A 21838-nucleotide genomic window follows, 5' to 3' on the forward strand; every position below is an offset into this window, starting at 1 on the left:
ATTTTGAAGTCACCATTTTCAAAACCACAGGCTTGGAAGTTCTATTTTGGCTTCTGTATTAGTTTCATATTGCATAACCTATTACCACAGACTTAGCCAATTGAAACTACAAAAATTTATAATCTCACAATTCTGTGGATTAGAAGTCTGGCACATGTTCTCTGGATTCTCTGCTTAGTCTTCCCAGACAGAAATCAAATTGTTGCCTGGGTCTTTAGTCTCACTTGAGATGTAGAATTCTCTTCCAACTCCCTGGTTCTTGGCCTAAGTCAGTTCATTACTGGTGAGGGCTATGGTACCTGTTTTTTTGCCTGCTGTCAGCAGGGGGCGGTCACAGCTCATGGAGGCCACCCCCATACCTGGCCTGGCAATTTGCTTCTGCAGAGCCAGCAGGAAAAGACATAATGTCCTAAAATTTCCTAAATTTTATGAAAACATTAATCTGCACATCTAAGAAGCTCAACCAAATCCAAGTACACTTTAAAAAAAAGAAGAAGAAAAAGATTCACACCTAGACATAATCAAACTGCTGAAAATGAAACAGAAGCTCATGGGAGCAGCCCAAGGAAGCAGCTCAGCATAGCCCGGATCCTCAGTAAGACAAGCAGCTGCTTTCTCATCTGAAACCTTGGAGAATGGAGGCAGCCTGTTGATTTTAATGGTGCTGAAAGCAAAGAAAAGTCAACTAAGAATTCTCTGTTCAACAAAATTATTCTTCAAGAACAAAAGATAAATTACAAAGAAGCCAGCAGGAGATTCTCATGTTAATCTCTGTGACTGCTTGCAGTGGCTTACCTGATTAGGTCAGATCCACCCAGGATAATGTGCCCTTTAACCAAAAATCAACTGATTAGGGAGGGACTAATTGTACCTGCAAAATCCCTTCTTCCTTGTAAGGTAATTGTGGGAATGGTGTTCATCACTCACCTTAGGAGAGGGGATTTATGCAGGGCTTACTCACCAGGAGGCTGGAATCTTGGGGTCCACGTTAGTGTTCTGCCACCCAAGGCTTTGGTCTCCTTTTCAATGGGTTGGCATGAGTCTTCCATGGTTAGTTATTTGGTAATTCCTTAGCTCTTACTTAAATAGGGCACTTTTTTACCTAACGACACATTTGTGTTAGGGTTCAGTTTAGCAGATGCATCTCTCCTTTTTAATCATCCAAGATATCTGTGGATTAGATTGTTTGGCTTTAAGTTGTATCCATCCAGCCCTTGCTAGTAAAGCACTATTCAGTTCAGTTCAGTCATTCAGTCGTGTCCGACTCTTTACGATCCCATGAAGCACTGTTACTTGATTTAAATAGGCTTGTTAAAGCACAATATTCAAATGTATGTTCCTTTGCCCCATAGATGCCTCTGATAAACTGCATTAAGGCACTGCAGATTAATCCTTCCTGGAGTTAGAGCTACTTCTGTTTAAATGCTCTGTTTTGATGTTCCATCCACTGCATATTTTATCCAGATATAGATGCTATTGTCAGTGATCCAACTGCCTTATCCAAGAACTTGAGATGTATTTGAAAGATTGTCTAAATGAATGTCATGCCTAAATAAGTTAAAATACTTAGAAATTGTGATATGGTATATATCACTCTATGCTAAGATTAAAATTGTCATTATTATTTTAAAGCTATAGAGAAAGAAAACAGGCACCATTTTTATCTGGATAATTTAATGGTCTAAAGATATGCTTACTTATCTCTTTTAAGTAGAAGTATGTTTTGACTCATCTGTCATTTACAGAATGTATCAGGTACTAGGAGGACATCTTGGTGATTTAAAAGCACTTTCTGATTATGAACCAAATTCTCCTGTTGGTGTTCTGATTTAATTTCCTAAGAGTAGAGTGAGGTGTTACCTTCTAAATACTAGAAGCACCCTGCAGTCTGAAATCAATGCAGTAAACTCTCATATTGGCTGTATCATCAGACAATATTAATTTTATACAACCAATACTTGGGAAGTTTACAGGTGGTGTAACTTGTTCTCCGTATCTCATATTTGGGAAAATACATTAGAATCAGTTTAAGCTGATACAGCTCTGCTTTGCTGACTTAAGCATTTTTAATATTTTGTTTTCCCTTTTATGTCAGTGTTCTGGGGTGTTTCATACTGCAGAGAGATGGGTGTTTAAATATTTAAGATGTTAAGAAGGGAAGGAACACAAGCAAAACTGAAGCACAAGCCTGTCACCAGTGAGGTGTGCTTCCCTGGCCAAGACTGACTTGGACTCGTGGGAAAACCCCACCCAGACTCTAACTGGCCTGCTTTATGTTTCCATTTTTTAACTCTGAAAGTCCTTATAGCTGTGTTGACCAAACTTTACAGAGGTACACTAGACCTTTCTTAATGCACTGTGTTTGTGTTAAGATTATACAATATATTCACAGAAGAAAGTAGATTCTAGAGTTTGACCTCTATTAACTTCTGCCTCTGCTTTTTAGAGGCTTTTTAGCCTCTGAATTCTTGTTTAAAATCCATAAAATAGGAATAATGATACTTGGCTTTAGTCACTATTGGTAAGTAAGTAAGTGAAGTCGCTCAGTCGTGTCCGACTCTTTGTGACCCCGTGGACTGTAGCCCACCAGGCTCCTCCTTCCATGGGATTCTCCAGGCAAGAATACTGGAGTGGGCTGCCACTTCCTTCTCCAGGGGATCAAACCCAGGTCTCCTGCATTGCGGGCAGACGCTTTAACCTCTGAGCCAGCAGGGCCGACCCTAGTCACTATTGGGAGGACCAATTACAATAGAGCATATAAAAACCTAGATAAATACTGCTTTGTTTTTATAGTTTAAGCTGTTACTGTTTTAGGGTTGCTTTGGTTTGCTGCTGCTTCACATTTTTTCCAGCATTAGGGAGATTTCTTTTTCCCCCTTAAGTCAAAAGGAATGCAGTAATGACAATAGAATTTTTAATAGTGTGTTTATATTTTCAGGCTCAGAATCCCTGTGTGTTTCCTTATGTGATTCTCTAACACTGAGCACTGGCTTTGTCAAATGAACTAACAGGTTTGGCCCCCAAAGGTTGTTTTGAGAAATGCAGGGAATAATGGCATGTCACAGAATACTAAAGATGATGAAGATGCTGTTGCCTGGAGGGGGAGAAGTATATAAACAGCTTTCGAAAGTTGGCATTACTAATTGAAAAAAATGTAAATCTCTGATTATAGATAGGCAGCTGTCCTAATCTAAAAGCTCAGAGTTTTAATACCATTGAATGAGATTTGGATCTCAGTTTAATTGTGACTGCCTTGCTCAAGTCTCACTTTAATCTCTTTGCAAGAGCCTTACTTCCAAGAGTGGTTGTGATTATGAAGGATTTAGGGGATGATTGAGGTTTAAAACTGGTAGTTACTGATATTCTTCAGAATCCTGTTACTGTGCTATTACTATTCATAGACTTTTAGATTGTACAATCTCTTTCATATATTTATATGTGTATATATATACACATACATACACATACACACACATGACTTTGGAAACTAAGCCAAACACTTGGAAGCTTATCAATAACCATGGATTTAAGTGTGTGCTTCTTGCCTCTGATTAAACCCTGCCCCTCTCCTGTCTGTCCATCCTGCTTCAGCGTAGTCGAGTAGGGGAAGATTTACCCATAAGGGCGGCCTCGACCTGCTCTGGGCCTGGAGAAGGAAACTTGGAAGAAAATTGTAAACAGGTAGATTTGAAACTGTATACTAATTTGCAAAGAGACACATCACTGTTTGCATTTAGATTATTAATCTTGATTACACTTGTGAAAACACTGAGAAGATTTTGGAAAAACCTAAAGTTAACATAATACTATGTAAGAAAGAATGTATGTGTGTGCGTGCATGTGTGCACGTGCCTGTATAAAAAAGTATTGTGTTTTGGTGTATTTTATAATTAATTGCCTTCCCAAAGAAATAGCCATATTGCAGACAGACAAAGTTTAACACAATAGCAAAAGAGTGATGCTGAATTTAAAATGTCGGAAGGTTTTGAAATACCTTCTCTTTGGTGATTTTTCTAAAGCAGTTTTAATCACACTCTGAAGGGAACAGTAATAGGTGTTTAATTAATTAGAAAACTCCCTTTCCTCTCAAATTTTAAATTTCTCTAATTAATGCCAACACCAAAGCATTTGTCCAAGTTTTATCAATCTCTTCTCTGGAAGAATCCTTTTCTGCTGTGCGGTACAGGCCGTTGATAACCCTGCAGGTTCTTTTCAGACAACTAGCAGTAGGATTTGGAGACCCTTTTACCTTCACCGTCTTAAGTTCTCCTGGGGGAGCCATTTCCTGTTAGGTCACCATGTGATCTTTAAGACACGTGGCCCCAAGAGTTAGTTACGTGTTAGAAAACATCAGCAGCAGAGTTTCTGGTCTGGCTTTTTAATGGCCCTTCCTCTCATGGGGCAAGGGCTCAAAGAGGGAACAGGCACAGCAATGACACCCTCTGGCTTTTGACTCATTATTGATCATGAGCTCTGGCCCAGGCTGTTTAAAATGAATTTCTCCATGGAATTCTCCAGGCCAGAATACTGGAGTGGGTACCCTTTCCCTTCTCCAGGGGATCTTCCCAACCCAGGGATTGAACCCAGGTCTCCTGCATTGCTGGTGGATTCTTTACCAACTGAGCTATCAGGGAAGCTCCAAATTTCTCCAACCCATCCCCATGTTTGGAATTATTCCTGCAATGAGGAGCATATTGATGGTGATGATAAATATAACCCAGTTTTTATCCTTGCCTGAGTATTCTGGTATTCTGACTCCTCACTGATACAGAGTTGTAGGTAAAATATTTTAGGATCGTAACAGTCTTCATTTCTTTTAGAACTTTGATGTGAAATCTTTTAAAAATAACATATTTAAATAATACTTTCTATCCATTTCTGGAGCATGGATCCCAGAAAAAAGATTTTACTGTGAAAACAGCTTTAAACCAAAAGGTTACTTTGGAAAGCTGTATGAGATCGTTTACAATTTATATTTTAGAAAGTACAAAAATAAGTTATATTCATTTTATGTTTATAAAACCATATATCATCTGTCCAACGAATTATTTTCAGAATTCCTTGTCTTTCTATTTGATTTCTCATGGAAATTCACCTTTAGGTTATTGAGGGAAGGCTCTTCAGTGGGTAGAAGTTGAAGTCTGCTACACTTTCTTTTCCCATATGACAGAAGGCACTAATGTTAAGTAGCCTGATTAGCACAATTTCTAGGCCTGTCACCTTGCAGCCCTCTTTTTCCTAAAAGACTCTACCAGTTTCATAATTTGCTTTGTGAAAAACCCCAAGTAAGTTTTATCTTGTCATTCTGGGGAGAAATTAGGTCTAAAGACAGTGGCCCATTCCATGTAAAAACAGTTTTCTAATGCCAGTTGCAGTAAACAAAAAAATAAGTGCCTAAACTTTCTTAATTTAATTGGTGATCTTGATTTTTCCCTGCCAAAACTCAAGTCTGCTTCTTTTCTTCTCTTTGAAGTGCAGTGTTTTCTGCATGCATTTTTTTCCCTAACATCAGTAAGACTTTTTACTTGCATGTTTTTTTTACTTGTACTACTTTTTACTTTGCACAGTTACCACAGTCATGCACAGGTTACTTTGCAGGATTTGGGGAATTTGCTTTTATACAAATCGTATTAACAGTACATTAAGTTGATGGTGAAATGGAGTTCTTCAGATAATGGTTTCTTAAAACTGTTTTAATAATGCAGAAATGTTTATTTCAGTTCAGTCAATAATAATATTTTTTGCCTGTGTCATAAAAGGACAGTGGCCCTTACAATTTAATTTTAATGGAAAGGATATAAAGGACCATGTTTAGAAGTCAAGAGAAGTAAGATGCTTTTGCCCAATGCTGTACTTAAGGACATTATAAAAGGAAATTTTCAGTTGTATAAAAAATGTTATTCTACTGATTTGTAATTTTTAATTTTGGTTAAATGCGTATGGGTATTTGGACCTTTTTTCCCTTCTCCAGGCACAAAATAGTAGTTTTGTCTTAACTGGACCTAAAATTAATTTTAATATTATAAAATCATTGAAATTTATTTTGATGTTTGTTTGCAAAAAATCTCAGCAGTCATGTTTTTATGTAATATTCTATATAGTGGAAAAATATTTAGAACAATTGCTTCAATCCTAAATATTATAATCTTTAGAAACAAATTATTAAAATATTTTCATAAAGCATTTTCCTTTCTTTAGACTCTTAGAAAATTGTAAGAAACGCCAGTTAGTACTTCCTAAAGTTTTCTTTTGGCATGGTTTTTCCAAGTCAGAACCCTTGTGACTGATTCCGCAGGCATTAAGCTAATAGCAGGCATGTAACCTAATAGGGAAGCCAGGGTTCCCCTTGAGTGCTGTTGCTCTAGCCGCTTGCTCTTCCCCACATGGCTGCTAGCAACTATGAGTCATCCTGCATGTGTGGTCTCTCTAGTAAAGAAAAGTAGAACCATTTCCAAAAGGCAGAGGAGTAAATCTGGTTTGCTCTGCAAAGACTGTCTCTGTCCTCAATGCACAGATGTAAAAGTAGGAGTTTTTCAGATGTACCGGAACTCTATTTTTTTCTAGTTTTTCTTAGTCAGTGGGAAAAGTAGTTTTATAAGACAAAGCAGTGGAGGCTTCTTTAGAAACTTGTTCTTTGCGTATACTGGGAGCCTCATCTGATTCTGACTTACTAGGGTTAACAGTCTTAAGCCTTTTCAGATTTTTTGATTGTTTGACCCTAGTCCTGGAAACAGAGAAGTTGCAGTTTATTGTTAACATGCTGTGGAAATCTGAGGCCAGTGCGTTCAGTGAAACCAGGGCTTATTCTCCATATCAAAATTAGGCTATTTATAATTGATTACCATCAATTATAGTGTTTTCTGTAGGTGCTTTTTGCCTTTTTTTGTGTGTGGCACAAATGTTATTATTTACTCATACAAAACAGTTTTCTTTTAAAAATAATTTTAGAACTTCCCTGGTGGTCCAGTGGTTAGGACTCAGAGCTTTCACTGCCAAGGACCTTGATTCAGTCCCTGGTTGGGGAACTATTATAAGATCCTGCAAGTCATGTGGCTTGGCCAAAATAAACAAACAATTTTAATGAGCATTTTGACCAAGATAGGCAATTGCGCATAACACAGATTAATCATCTCTTCTGTTTCTAGGCAGCACAAATTGTGCTCATCTCTCTGTTTGAATTGAACACTCCTGAATTTACTATGTTACTTGGTGCCTTGCCAAAAACATTCCAGGATGGTGCCACCAAACTCCTGCATAACCACCTCAAGAATTCCAGTAATACCGGTGTGGTGAGTGCTTTGGTCACAGTTGGTAACCGCCACTTACTCCTCATCTAGAACTTGCTCTAGTGGAACAGCCAGTTTTCCTGTTCTCTTGCAGTAGATCATGGGCAGCCAGAGTGTGGGGGCCATGTCTGATCCTGCTGTATTCCCAGTGAATGAATCTGGTATTTAAACATGGCCTTTCTGTCAAGTCAGGTTGTTTAGTTAAACGTCTATGAAGTCATTCAGGCAGTTACTGAGGAACTTAGTTTTTTTTTTCACTCTGTAAAGATGCAAATGCTGAATTGTGTCTGTTACTCCAGCACAGCTGACAGCAGTCACTCAGCTTCGGGATTGCCCAGTTACCGATTTTCGGTTCATATCTACTTAAAAAATGAACTTATGATTCTGCAAAAAAAATCACCTTGATTATGCAAAATCTGCCCATTTATTTACATATGGGTTCCAAGGCCAGGGGCAAAGTGGAACTGTGTTCTATATTTATCTCTTGTGTGATGGAGCTCTCCTGCCTTCACCCAGGGCTCTCCAAGCAACACCATTGGCCGGACTCCCTCCAGACACCCCAGCAGCCGGACCAGCCCCCTGACCTCACCCACCAACTGCTCCCATGGTGGCCTGTCTCCAAGGTAAAGCCATTTCAACAACAATGAAGACACTAAAGCACCCCCATGTCTCCTCTAGCTAATTTCCAGATTACAGACTGAGCTTAATACCAAAGAGTGTGTGGGTTCCAGGAGCCCCCAGGTCCTAGTCTTCACCCAAATCTTGACTGTGTGATATCAGGCAAAGCGGTTAACTTCTGTGGCAAAATGAGCAGTTCCTGCTGAATGGTCTCTGGGAATTCTTCCAGCTCTAAACACTTTGTAGTACCTTAAGAATTTTAAAACCAAAAGTTATATTTAGTCCTGTTTAACATAGAAACTCTTTTAACTGTTGTGTGAGCAATAGCAGCACCCGAAGGTATTTGCCCATCTCAGTAAAATCCTTTATCATTGTCCACACACAGTCTGGGGTAGTTTCCAGCCAAGTGGCCGTCCCAAGCATGGTTGCTTTCATTCCAGACTCATGGTTGAAGCAGAATGCTGCTCTGAGGAGGGACTGAGAGCCTGAGAACTAAACATGGATCAGCATTTTCAGACTCCTGTTGGGGCCATGTGAACATCGGCCTTACAGAGTCTGAGGCAGTGACTTGAGAAGATACTTTGCCTCAAGATCTTTAGATAACATTTCCATCTGACCAGAGCTTTTATAAGTCTCTGTGTGATGGCTTTTGTGACCGCCTGGACTGTGTTGAAATTTCTCATGGTCTCATTCATGGTGACCCTGTAGGCTGCAGTTTTTAGGAAAGAGTCTTGGAAGGGTCACACGTGTGTGTTTGTTTCAAGACATTAGGACTTTGGGTTGCTGACGCCAGGATCTTAAAATTAGAGAAAATCTTACAAGTATACCATCCCCCTTTATGAGTTACCTCTTTAGTTGGAAAATAACAATATGGAAGTGCCTTTAAGTTTAGATTTTTTTTTAATGCTTGAGAGTCTTCCAAACTCTGCTGTCCTTACTTCTGAAGTTCTGTTCACTTTCTCAAGTTATCATATAAATATTTTAGAAAATGTCAGATTTGTATTTTTCTCTTGGAGAAGCGAAATATTTTGTATACTTACAGCATCTCAGTGTTTATATTGCCTAAGGTCCCCCTGGCACTGTATTTAGGTAGGCTGAAGTAACATTGTGTTTCCAAATTTGGTCTGTGTGGTCATGATTTTAGCAGGCTAATCTAATTAAACAGTTGGGACCAGAAAGTAATGAAAACATGTCTGACTTTTCCCAAGTATGACTGAGACTCAGCCAACTTTTTATCTGTATCTAAATAAATGGTTTGTCTTAAATGACCCCAGGGTTGGCAGTAAAATCATAGAATTCTCTTCCTTGGTAGGAGAAAATTTGTGGAAAACTTGTATTCTCTATAAATTGTTGCTTTTGTTTAGAAGTGATACTTCTGAAACATTGACAAATCTGTTCTTCCATAATACTCAGTTCATACTTATTTTTTAGTTATTTCACTAATAAGGTTGCACATTCTTTACGTAATAAAGGATAAATTTCAGATTAAGTGTTTTGTTATTATATGTGCTGATAGTTTAAGTGAAAGATGTGGGGGGGGGGGCTGCTAGTATAAGCCATGAGAGCTAAGAATTGGCTAGGTATTTTCAAATTTCATGGATCTCCAAATTATTTTAAAATTCTAATTTATTTTTCCAGGTCACCATTCATTCTTAACTAGACTGATCTAAATTTTTACTGTTAGGGTTACCAGATGAGTGTAAGAAATAAGAAGTTTCTTTTCAGCATTAAAAAGTCCAAGTGAGGCTGAAATATTTTCTTACCAACAAATTGTTCTGTAAGAAATTACTTAGTTATGTAGTTTCTTTCTTTCTTTTTAAACAGAATATGCCCCAGTCAGTGTGTAACTAGCCAGAATGGCCGGAGCCAACTTGAACTCAATGGGAAAAATAATTTTTCTCACAGCTAAACCTGTCCAGAAGTAGGAAAGCTGCCTCACGTCATCATATCATAGGAAATGTTCAAATAGGATGCATACTTTCTACCAGGAAATTTATGAAAGAAATGAACTCTTGCACTAATTAGGACAATGTATTAGGTCACCACGTTGTAAATAGGCAATGGACAGATTCCACCAGATATAAATCTTGGTTATTTTTTTGAATAGTGCTGTTGAAACGTATTTTTATATTCTGCTATTCTTTTGAATTATCTTGATCATTTGATGTTAGTTTTTTGTTCTTAAAAGGAAGAGTTCTTGCCAATTCTTCATTTTAAGCCAATTTTGAGTATCAAAATGAAGTTTTTTTAAGCCCAAAAGCTCTACCTTCAGATTATGATGCTAATAAGAAGATAGTCTAACATGATGACACATTTGAGTTGTTGTTTTTTTTTTAATTGCTAGTGAGAAAGTCATTTTTATCAACCTGGTAACATTAGAGGAGCCACAGCTAACAGGTCACCTTCTGTGGAAATTCCATCCATCGGTTATCCTTCTCTGTGAGAAGGAAGAATTATTGTTTATTCCCAGTGAGCAGACAGACACTCCTGGGTCTTTGGAGAGAAGACTTATGGTCTGAAGTGTTCCATAAATTAAATATACGTTTACATTTTAGCTCAATTTAGTGGGATTGATGTTAAATGAAAAGCAGAGTTGCGAGGGGCTTCAGCAATTACGTGAAGGCTGTTCCCTTTAAGATAGAAAAAGCACACGGCTGTCCTCGCTTGAGTCTGCTGTGCGCTCTCAGTGAACATGCCTTAGCATGCTAAGGAGGTAACATCTGGTAACCAGCAGTAAAAGGCAGATTTTACACTCACTCCATCAGATGATCAGGAGTGTGCCACGACTCAAAGTGGAGATCAGCCTGGAGACTCCCTCCCACGTTGAGGTGCTGGGGCATCTGGTTGATACAACCCTATGGGCAGAGCTCCAGCTTGAGGTGGTCGTCTGTGTCCTCTTGTGTCCCTGACTCAACGTGTGGCCTGGGGGGTGCCTTTAGGGCCCTTCTGTGCTGCAGTGGCCGCTCCCTCCACACCTTGGTTTCCTTATGATGTGGGGCCACCCCGGTCCTCAGCTGGAGACAAGCCTTGGACCACTGCTCCTGAACTGTGATAAGTGCCAGGGTGGGTGTGCTGCTCTGAGAATGCTGCCCTAGTCCTGTGGCCTCTACCCCGTGGCCTCCTATCACACCTATAGGCAGCTCAGTTGCAGCAGGTGCTAGAACTCAGGCGGGGCCTCTGCATGCCCAGCTCACTTGCTGAGTGAGGAGTGCCTGTGTTCAGATGCACTTTAAACTTCGTATCAGGTCACATGAGCAGGGGGCTTAGGTTTTCTATCCCTCCTGTCTGAGCCAGCCAGTGGGTTGTGCTCCTCCATCCTCTCCTGGTGCTGTTCTCTCAGGAGAAAGTTACTCGTGGCACCTCTGGACCCCATCCGAGGGTCCCAGTAGGGGAGCATGTTGTTCCCTGCCTGAGTATTCTGGTGGGTGGTACCTTCTCTGAGACTTTCTGCTATGGTTCCCTTGGTCCCATTTGATTCAGGCCCATAATTCCCAAAGGTTCCTTCTAAAATAATTGATTGCATTATCTGAAAGTAAACATCTGTGGTTTTTTTGCATGTAAGCACTTACAATTTCCTTTACATACACACACACTCCTATATACTTGGAATCTCATGTGATTTAAAAATGTAAATACAGGACTGAGTGAAGAAGGAATGAGCAGTCTTGATGGAGGACCAAATTGTAAAATAAAGTTGGTCCTTTTCCTCTGAATGGTGAAGTGTGAATTTGGGTAGAACCTTGTCCAAAAGGGATGAGACTGTAGGACATGTAGAGTATAGTGCCTCCCTGCCCCCTTTGCCTGTTCTGTGTCTCTTTCTGACTCTCCTCTTCTGATCACTGCAGTCGGTTATGGGGTTGCAGTGCCGATGGGCTGTCGAGGCACCCACCTCCCTTTCCTCAGCCTAACTCCATCCCCACCGCTCCCTCCCACAAGACTCTCAGGCGCTCTTACTCTCCCAGGTAACAAGCCACCTGTCCCACTTGTCTGAGGTGTCACAATATTATTGCACTTCCAAGGTCGTCTCAGGTCTCTGGGGAAGCCTCTCCGCCGCCTCCGGCCGAGACCAGCAGGGCAGAGCCTTGGTGAGAAGCGTGAGCAGGTGCGGGACCTCAGTCAGACCTCGTGAGGATGGCTCCTACTTGGCCCCTGGGGCAAGGAACAGGTGCATCACCTGACCACATGCATCAGCATCTTCGCTTGTGAGCCCTCAGCCCAGGGCAGTGCTCAGCCTCCTAAATGTGCCTGCATCACCCAACAGTGCACTGTGTCCCCAGCCGGCTGCATGGGCCTGCTCCTTCCCACGTTGCACTTGGGGCCTTGGTCCTGCTCTCAGTGGTGTGGGCTGATGTCTTTCCTGCTGTCCTGCATGTGGTAATAGTCTGAAGACTGAGATCCAGAAAGGCAGCCCCAAGAAGTCGCATCCAATTACAGCTCATTAAAGGGGCTGCTCCAAGCAGGAGAGCCGTGGGGTCCCCACAGGCTGCCAGTGGAATGTGACAGATCAGATGGGGAATCCATGGTATGAAGGGAGGGTCCATGTATTTCTGCAGTTACCTGTTTGAGGGTCTCTTTTATAAAGGTCAAAAGATCAGAGAATCCCTTCCCTGTTGGCTCCTGATACATGAGCAGAGTACAGGGCAGCCTGCTCCCTCTGTGCTATGTGAGATGAGTCTTGCCTTTGTGACAGGTCAGGGTTAAGACAAAACAGAAAAGAGATGTGTTACTTTCGAATGCCTGGAGATTGCACAGAAGATTTACATTCTTACCTTTGTATCCTCAGCATAGTGAACAAGTGAACAAGTCAGCTAAATATTTTAACAACATTTTCCTTTTGAAACTCTCACAGCTCTGAAAGTAACTCCTCAAGTGTGCAGGTGCTCCTGTGATGACGGATAGATGCACAAGGGCGGGCAGGGGCATGTGGTCAGTGAGGCAGCTGCCAGCCTCAGTGCAGATAAAGCATGTCACTGCAGTTTGTTAAAGGTTGGTCATGCCTCAAAGTATAAGACCAGTTTATTGACTGTCTCCCAGTATACTGACTGTGTGCCTTACTGGGCACCAAGCTTCAGCCCCAGGCAATCAATCTTCCCAACTAGCCATGAAGACCGCCCTCCAGAGGACATCTATTCCTGAATCACCTTTCACACTTGGGTACACAAACAAGTACCCAGTGCTTTAGCTAATGCTTCATAAATGGTTATAACTTCTGTTCATGTTGGAGGGAGAGAGAGTGGACCAGAGACACTGACACTTAGAAAACCTATCTGTTACATAAAACTAAGAAAGGAAATCTTTCTCTTTGCCAAAACCCTACTGATGTCATAAACAGAAACAGTTATCCTTATTCCATACCTAGTATCTCTTTCCTACACATGACGAAGAGGAACGTCTCAGAAGGCACACTTCTGTCCCAGCTTCTCTTTTCTTGGTGACCCAGTCTCATGTGCCCCGCCCCCACCTACGCTCTGCATCCTTCTCAGCAGGGTGAGTCCAGAACTTTATTCTGCCTAGGTATTGAGTGCCCTGGCCAGACCTCAGATCAGTGAATACTGACAGATTGAGCAACTTTTCCTAATCTAAAGAACCCTATGAAAATCTTTCTGGAGTCTAATCACAGTGTTTATAGATGACTAAGACCTGGCCTTTGACCTAAGGGATTATACCTCCAAGCTAAAACAAGACAGAATGTGGGGGCAGGTGACAGACTGGGGGTTACCGCCCCAGTGTTTTCTAGGCAAAGCTGCTGCTTCCCTCTTGCTGTCCCTTTAACATGTGCTACTTGTTGGGGTCATATCACCTGTGATTCCCTGATGACAGCATCCACAGTGGGTTCCTTCTTCCCCACACATTAAGGGCTCGTGGGTATTGACTTGAAAAAACACAATTGCCAGAACATGAAATGGCAAGGAAAGCAGCCTTATCTGTTTCCCTTTAGAGGAAAATAATCCTGTCTCTCACCTGGAGCTCACAGTTTCCACTCCGTACCAAGGAGATACTTCAAAGCTCAAGCCAGTGAGTCTAAAAGAAGTGTCACTGCAGATTATACTTGGCTGTGCACAGGTTCTCCTAAATTGGAAGTCCGAGTTGGTTTATTAATTGAAAGTAAGAATGAGGACCATTAACTGGCAGAATCCTTTATTTTCATATTAAAAAAAAAGAGGCTACTATCATGCTAAAGTTATATGACTGAAATGATTTATTTTTAAGGAAGTTCAGGTTAAAAATAATGGGGTGAACTACGTGAAAGCCAGCATCTTCTGAAGCGACATGGAGAATAATATTGTGACATCCCTTAAACATTGAACGTTCCCCAGACTTCCTCCTGTCCATCCCTGCATTCTTCCCATATTTGTTCCTTTTGCATGGGCTGTGTTATTCTTTTTGATTGTTGTTGTTAAAAGTATTTTAAGGCATCGTTTGACATCTTATATACATATTTTTTTGTTTAAGTCATATTCAGTCTTTATTTATAAAACATAGTGTACTGGCCAGATGTATAAATGCCTTTGCTCACACATAAGCTAGTGTTGTGGTGTTTTAGAAGGAGAGGTGGATGGTGTCAGGGAGGCCCTGTGCTCTACAGTCATACTCCCTTCATATGAAAGCAATGTTGCCTTAGATAACCTTATGAACTTAGAAGGGGTTGAAATCTTGAATTCTGTTCAAGTTTTTGATTCCGCCTCCTGTCAGTGTGTACATGGAGTCTTAACTGTAAATGTGTTGAAGTTCACATTTCTTTTTGTTTGATGCCAGAGCCAGTCTTTGAGTTGGCATGTGTTTTTGTGAACTCTCCAAGTACAGTTAGGGTGTTTTTTTTCATTCATCAGAAGGATGCGTTCTGCCTGGGCCAGAAGGTTGCAAAGACAGTAAATTCATCTCAGAGAGTGAATTCAGATCTTGCGCTCTCGCAGGACCCATCCAGTCTTAGAAACCACTCAGGTCATTACAACTTCCAGCCAGTAGAGGTCTGGCTAATTCAAGTGAGAACTGTTCAAGTATTGTTCATCTGCCCAAACCTTAGACAATAGCAACAACAACAAAGTGTGTGTACTGAGGGGAAGGTTGGTAAACATGATTTGTGTTTACATTACAGGAAACTTTATTCCTAACAGAACGTACAAGTCTGGGTGTATTACTCTTGGGGGAGGAGTGGTTCCCACCAGTGGATGACTGGTTTCAGTTATTTCTCTTCTGAAGAACAGAGAAATTGCTGTTCTTTAGTCCTTAATAATGAATGCCGTTGAATGTTTATTTATATACATAAATTCTCTTTGGACTCTCTTTGGATTCTCTTTGGACTTCCCTTGTGGCTCAGCTGGTAAAGAATCCACCTGCAATGCGGGAGGCCTGGGTTCAATCCCTGCGTTGGGAAGGATTCCCTGGAGAAGAGAAAGGCTGCCCACTCCCGTATTTTGGCCTGGTGAATTCCATGGACACAGTCCATGGGGTCGCAAAGAGTTGGACATGACTGAGCAACTTTTACTTTCAAGGATTCTTTTAATGTCCCTGGCAATTCTCAGTTATAACTCAAGACTTTCTGCAAATTAAGTTAGACCAACTCATCTGATCTTTTCTTGAATACTTTCTTGGGACAAGTGACGTTTAAGTAACAGTTTTTTAGCTTGGCTCCCCCAAATTATTTGCAGGGAGGGAAGGTGATGGCTTTGTTCTTAGGCTCTTCTGTCTCTCTCAGTGTACTTTGCAAACATCTAAAGGGCACTCTGTTGTACACTGCGTTATACCAGGAGGATTTTGCCTTATTCTGTGTTTTGCTGTGCTAGATGTCTCAATGGACAAGAGCTGATGTCATTTTTCTGTAAAGGACAGATATTTCTTACTTTCTGAAGTGCTTTTAGATGTTCATCTGGAAGTGTGACCCATCTTTTTAAGATCTGCCTTTGTTGTAAAACTCCCAGAGTCTGCGTCTAGAAGAGTTTGGTTGTGCAAGCAAATTCCTGGGTTAGATGGAAGGGTGTCCGGAGAGCTTTGGTGGATCTGACTTTGAGTCATTCTCTACTTTGGGGTTTCATTTTTACAGGTTTCAGATACTGGTAAGCAAAATCCAGCCTTGTACAGTCATGTGCTTCACTCTTTTAAAATTTGTCTGTAACACTAGCTTTCTTTTCATTTATTTGTACATTTGAGACCAGTAACAACCAAACTACTTTTTTCCATCTTCAAGGTATGAAAGTTATTTTTCCACAACCATTACCTCGTGCATCATCACTGGTTGTCACTCTTTGAGTTCTTGCATTCTCGTGGTTGCTGTTTTCCCACTGCACTGGCTCTTCCTGAGTGCTGATGTTGTGTGTTTGGGGCCAGATCTGACGAGGAAGATGTGTAATTAAGTTGTCCGGTGGTGGTGCTCTAACAAAAGATGTCTCCTTATTATTTCAAATCACCTAAAGAAACTATATCTTCTTCTGTAAATTATTAGAACTAATTTTTACCCATACCCCAATTTTATGCATGTGCCTCAACTTAAGGAATAAACTATTTTTGGTCTTCAGCATGCTGGACTACGATACTGAAAACCTGAACTCTGAAGAGATCTATAGTTCTTTGCGTGGAGTGACGGAAGCCATTGAAAAGTTCAGTTTTCGGAGCCAAGAGGATCTGAACGAGCCCGTTAAGAGAGACGGCAGGAAGGACTGCGATATCGTGAGTATCCGCAGGCGGACACAGGGAGGGCTGTGTATGGTCCCCACCCGGGGTGGCAGGGACCTCTGTGTCCATCCAGGGATAATCCTGAACACGGAGCACTGGGATTCCTGAACCCCAACATTATTTTTATCTCATAGTTAGAACAGTATGATTTTAAGAGGCCCAGGGCAACTTTGTGAAATTGCAGTAGCCCTCAGCTATCTTGTGAAGAATGTTAAATGCCCTTTTTCTCGATTGGCTCCCATTATCTTGGACATGTTTATGCTCCTCTGATGTGATAAAAACAGTGAGCCTGCACCCGACGCCAGCGTGGCGCTCCAGGAGCTGCAGTCTCCTGTAGAGGCAGGCAGAGTGGCAGCAAACTGTCCTGGGGGGAGGAACGATCAGGGCCAGTCTGGGTGCTCCAGATGAATCTGTAGAGGAGATGGTGTCACCTTCTGAGCGTGAAGGTTGCGAGGTGCTGGTCAGGTCAAGGAGGAGGTCGTAGTCCTAGAGAAGTCTGTGAGGAGGCAGAAGGAAGGGGGTGGACGCAGGAGGATGTCCCCTGGGGGGTAGCGGCAGTGGACATGGTGGGCGTGCCCTGGATTGGGGAGAAGGAGCTCCACAGGCTTCTCTGGAGTTGACTGAAGAATCTCTGAAGGATTTTTAACCAGGAAGTGGCATGGTCACACGTACATTTTAGAAGGATTGCTGAGACCCTAAGGTGGAACATGACTCCAGAGGAAGTTGAGTTGGGAAGCTCATGAGCAGAAATAGAAGAGCCAGAGTCTCTGGCAAGGACTGTTGAGGACTGTGCTGCTGCAATTCAGTGAGAGAATACAGGGGGTGGAGGAAAGAAAAGCAAGTGAAATCAGCCAAGTGGAAGGAAGGACAAAATCCTAAGGAGCATCAACACTAAGGGAAAGATAGAAGAAAAGGAGTCAAGAAGGACCAAAGATTAGTGGAGGGGAGTGTGGCATCATGGGATCTGAGGGGAACTTTCAGGAAGGACATTCCAGCCAAAAGGGTATCAAATTGATATGATGTACCAAATTAAGAAAGTTAGATTTTGTTGTTAAACATGATCAGTATTAGGAGTTTTTCACTTTCTTTTTTTATTGTCTGAAGTTTTTAAAACCCCTTTATAAATAATTTTTTCATTATATTAATAATGTATGTTTTACTTTTAGAAGAGAGTTACAAAGAGAAAAAAATCATCTGGGACTTCTCTGGTAGAACAGTGGCTAAGACTCTGTGCTGCCAATGCAGGGGGCCTGGGTTCAATCCCTGGTCAGGGAACGAGACCCCGCATGCCACAGCTAAGACCTGGCACAGCCAAAATATAATAATTAAAAAAAAAAATCTATGAAACATCTTATACCAAGAGAAAACTCCTGTTCAGTCTTCTATGCATATATTTATAAATTCTTTTTTATCTTAATTATGGTAGGACAAGATCTTTTGGGCAGGGTGTGTAAGAACCAGTGCATCCTAGCATTGGTTCTACCAGGTGTATATCTAAAGGAGTTGAAAGCAAGAACGTGAACAGATACTTGTGCACCAGTGTTCAGAGTGATGTTAGTCACAGTAGCACAAAGGTGGAAGCAATCCAGGTATCCATCAACAAATAAATGGATAAACAAAATGCAGTATGTACATGCAGGAGAGTATTGTTCAGCCATAAAAAGGAATGTAATACTATGTATGTGTTAGAACATGAATGGACCTTGAAAACATCTTGCTAAGAGAAATAAGCCAGATAGAGAAAGAAAAATACTGTGTGATTCCACTTACATGAGGTCCCTAGAGAGGTCAAGTTCATAAAGACAAAGGAGAACAGAGACTACAGAGCTGGAAGGGCCAGGGAGTTATTACTTAATGGGTACAGAGTTTTGGTTGGGTAAGATGAAAAAAGTTTTGCCCAAAATATGACACAGTGGTAATGCTTACACACCATTGTGAATGTATTTAATGTCACTGAGTTAGACACTTATGAATTAACTGATTTAAATGATTTGACATATATGTCATAGATACATACACACTCAGTTTTTGTGTGTGTTTTTACTACAATTAAAAAAAAAAAGCCACAAATGCATAGGTATAAAATGAGAGAGATGTGTCTTATCAACAAGCACAAATAAAAATGTTGCCATAGGAATCACCAGGGGGGTATGGCTGCCTGGAAATGTTTCCTCCACTATTCTGTAGTCATACGGCTGACTTGAGGAAAGTGACCATTTTGCTCTTTCCACTGCAGTCAGCCACACTTCCTCTGCTAACCTGTAAAGGGTGCCAGATAGGCCAGGGTACTCAGAAGAAACGACCCACTGAGAATGGAGGCAGTCAGAAACATGACACAAGGGCCAGGGGACCAGAGGTTTAATTAGTTTTAGACAAAACTCAGAATATATTAGGAAAACATTTTCAGAAAATATTAAAGACCTGTTCTTTGACCAGCATAAAGACCAGCTCTGAGAGTCAGAAACACATGAGGGAAGAGTTATCTGCCTGGGGGATGCTGAGTTCTCTGTAGGTAGAGATCTCACCACTGTGGGGAATATATCAGGGGACTGGTGGGTGGTGGAACTGTAATAAGAGTGGGGTCGTGCACAGCCCCTAGCCCATGGCTGTTTACTGTGCCCTGCTACCTGTACCCCACTTACTGTGAGGCCGCTAATGGTTGCTGAGCCATTGGTCAGTGCTACAGTAGGCCCCCCGCCTCAAGCAAGGAACTGTCAATGAGTGACCTTCAGTGGCCCATTCAGCCAGTGGTCAGTGGAATGGTAATGGGCTGGTGGAGAGTGGATTCCAGCCTTCCCCCTCCAGGGCCGTCCAGCTCACCCGGCCTTGAGGTGAGCTAGGGAGTGGGGGCACCCAGGGGACATGCTGGGGACAGTGTCCTGCAGGGCTCCAGAGCCTTCACCAAGGCCACCCACTGGCTTGAGTCAGCCATGAACCTCTCCCCATCCCACCTCTGTGACCTGATGGCAGTGGACATCTGTATAGGACGCAGTCTGCAGGACCTGGGCCCCAGCATCTGGGCGACCTGAGGGGCTTGAGGGCCAGTTGGGTCCTCGGCACCTGGCTCCCTCAGTGATGACAGCTGGACAGAGTCTGAAGATCTGGCCCTGAGGGAGCTGCCAGCTGAGTTCTGTCTCTTAGCAGGACCTGGACCTCAGAGGATGAAAGTTGTGCCTTGGGACCTCACCCTTCTTTGTCAGAACAGAGAATAAGGAACTCAGGGAACTAAGTTAGGGAACTAAGGGATCAGGGAACTAAGAATGAGAATGCTTCAACTAAAGATCCTGCATGCCACAACTAGGACCCAGTGCAGCCAATAAATAAATATTAAATTAAAAAAACAAAAAACCAATAACATTCACTTGGTGGAGATTTACAGAAACGTCATTACATGACCTGATCTCAAGAACAAAGGATTTGACCCCAACAAGTTTGCAATAACTAACCACGCCCCTCCCTCATTTTTCCTAGGAAAGAGATTTGCTGAAAGCGTTGGGAAGTTTTGGGGGTTTTTAAGGCAGGAGCCACCCGTCTCCTTGTTTGGCCCTGCAGTAAACCTTTCTCTGCTCCAGACCCTAACATTTTGGTGGTGTTTGGCCTTGCTGTACATCAGGCACACAGACCTGCGTTTTGGTAACAGGGCCGCTGTGGTCTCCAGAGGGTCATCGGGGGAGCTTCCATCCATGGTGGTGTGTCAGGGTGTCAGTGAGAGGAAACCCTTCCTGTTGGTGGTAAAAGTACTCTGCTGGGGTGTCAGCACCTGCAGTTCCTTGAGAACTGGGGGTTTCAGGTATACAGCTTGCCTTCTCCAGGGCCTCCTCAGAAGTTCATGGCACTAATCTCAAAAATACGTGTCGAATTAGTCATCCAGTACCAAGGAAAACAGACATTCTGTGTGAGCTAAGGAACGGTTAGATGAAAACGTAAGTATGTTCTGTCCCTTTGGAGGTCACTTAGGAGTCAGATATTTACAAATGGAAACACTAACAACTGTACTTGGATCAGCAGCCAGATCTCAAGTGAGAAGTCTCTGGCTCTGCTAATGCTTGTGAAGACTCAGACAAAGGAGCTGACAGTGAACTGTGCCACAGGTGTCCCGTGACAGTGGCATCGCCTCCCCTGCCACCGAGGGCCGGGGCGGCGGCGAGGCGGTGGAAGGAGGCCGGACGGCTCTGGACAACAAGACCTCCCTCCTCAACACCCAGCCCCCTCGCGCCTTCCCAGGGCCACGGGCGCGGGACTACAGCCCCTACCCCTACTCGGACACCATCAGCGCCTATGACAAGACAGCCCTGAAGGAGGCCGTGTTCGACGACGACATGGAGCAACTGCGAGACGGTGAGTCCTGCTCAACCCCTGCCAGGGCCGCTCCGGGCACACAGAGCGTGTGGGATGGAGCAGAGGCCTGCCTTGCTCTGCTCGTCTGAGGTCCTGTCCTGTGCCCAGGAGCAGGGGGCACACGGAGGGCCTGAGGGGAAGGCTTTGTGAAGAATCAGGCCTCCAGCTGGTGGTGATGAGCACGGGCATAGGCAATGGGGACACCGCCCGTTTGGCTTCTGGTGGGAATGTCCCCATCCTGGGCTGTGGCCCGGCATCCCAGAGCCCTGCAAGGAGACTGCCTGCTGGGCTCTCACATTGCTGGTCTCTCATGTTACTGGTCCTGCCGTTGGGGAAGGGACCTAATGTGCCCTGGGCCCCTGCTGGCTGTGTGCTGGCTGCTGAGATAGAGGTATCCTTCCCATTGTGCCAAGTAGGAAACTGAGGTTCAGAAAGGTAGAGTTACTTGCCCCAAGCAGAACATACTTGATACAGAACAGAACTGCTCTGGGTATTTTTCTAACTCTTGTGTTAAGACCAGTGTCCATTATTGAGGAACAAGTGAGTGAGTATGTGTTGGTAGGATAGTCATTTTACTTGGAACCTAATTTTTCCTTTTTTCACCTCGCTGTCACGTTCATATGTTTTAGTTAATTTTAATTAGTTTTTAAAAGTTTTATATATGTATACTTTGTTTCCAAGCCTGTTATTATTTTATGTTGTTTTTCAATTTTGAATGAAGATTTCAGTTAGAACCTTAAATCAGAATTCTAAGCAGTTAGCATTCAGCGAAGGCCTCCTGTGTGTCAAGAAGGGTGTGGCTTGCCAGGGACACAGAAATGAGACACAGCCCCTGGCCCCAGAGCTTAAGGCCTTTCCCCTTTCCTGTAAGGGGAAACCGACTCACTGTGGTGGCAGACGTAGAGGAGAGGGCTGTGTTACCAGTG

General features: G+C 42.7%; 1 protein-coding gene across 9 annotated transcripts in view; it reads left to right on the forward strand.

Moving 5' to 3' along the window:
- The window catches only part of CLASP1 (cytoplasmic linker associated protein 1), a 275488-nt gene that overhangs the window by 223866 nt on the left and 29784 nt on the right, over window positions 1–21838 (forward strand). For 5 of the 9 annotated variants that reach the window (XM_040228936.1, XM_040228935.1, XM_040228937.1 and 2 more), the window contains 4 exons: window positions 7146–7289; window positions 7803–7909; window positions 16418–16568; window positions 20666–20912. In XM_040228936.1, the coding sequence (XP_040084870.1) occupies window positions 7146–7289; window positions 7803–7909; window positions 16418–16568; window positions 20666–20912 (649 nt within the window). Of the gene's footprint in view, window positions 1–3591; window positions 3682–7145; window positions 7290–7802; window positions 7910–16417; window positions 16569–20665; window positions 20913–21838 lie in introns of all 9 variants that reach the window. The other 4 variants (XM_040228931.1, XM_040228932.1, XM_040228933.1 and 1 more) reach the window with 1 other exon arrangement.

This window comes from Oryx dammah, unplaced genomic scaffold (assembly GCF_014754425.2).
Source record: "Oryx dammah isolate SB20612 unplaced genomic scaffold, SCBI_Odam_1.1 HiC_scaffold_27, whole genome shotgun sequence".
NCBI classification, from domain to species: domain Eukaryota; kingdom Metazoa; phylum Chordata; class Mammalia; order Artiodactyla; family Bovidae; genus Oryx; species Oryx dammah.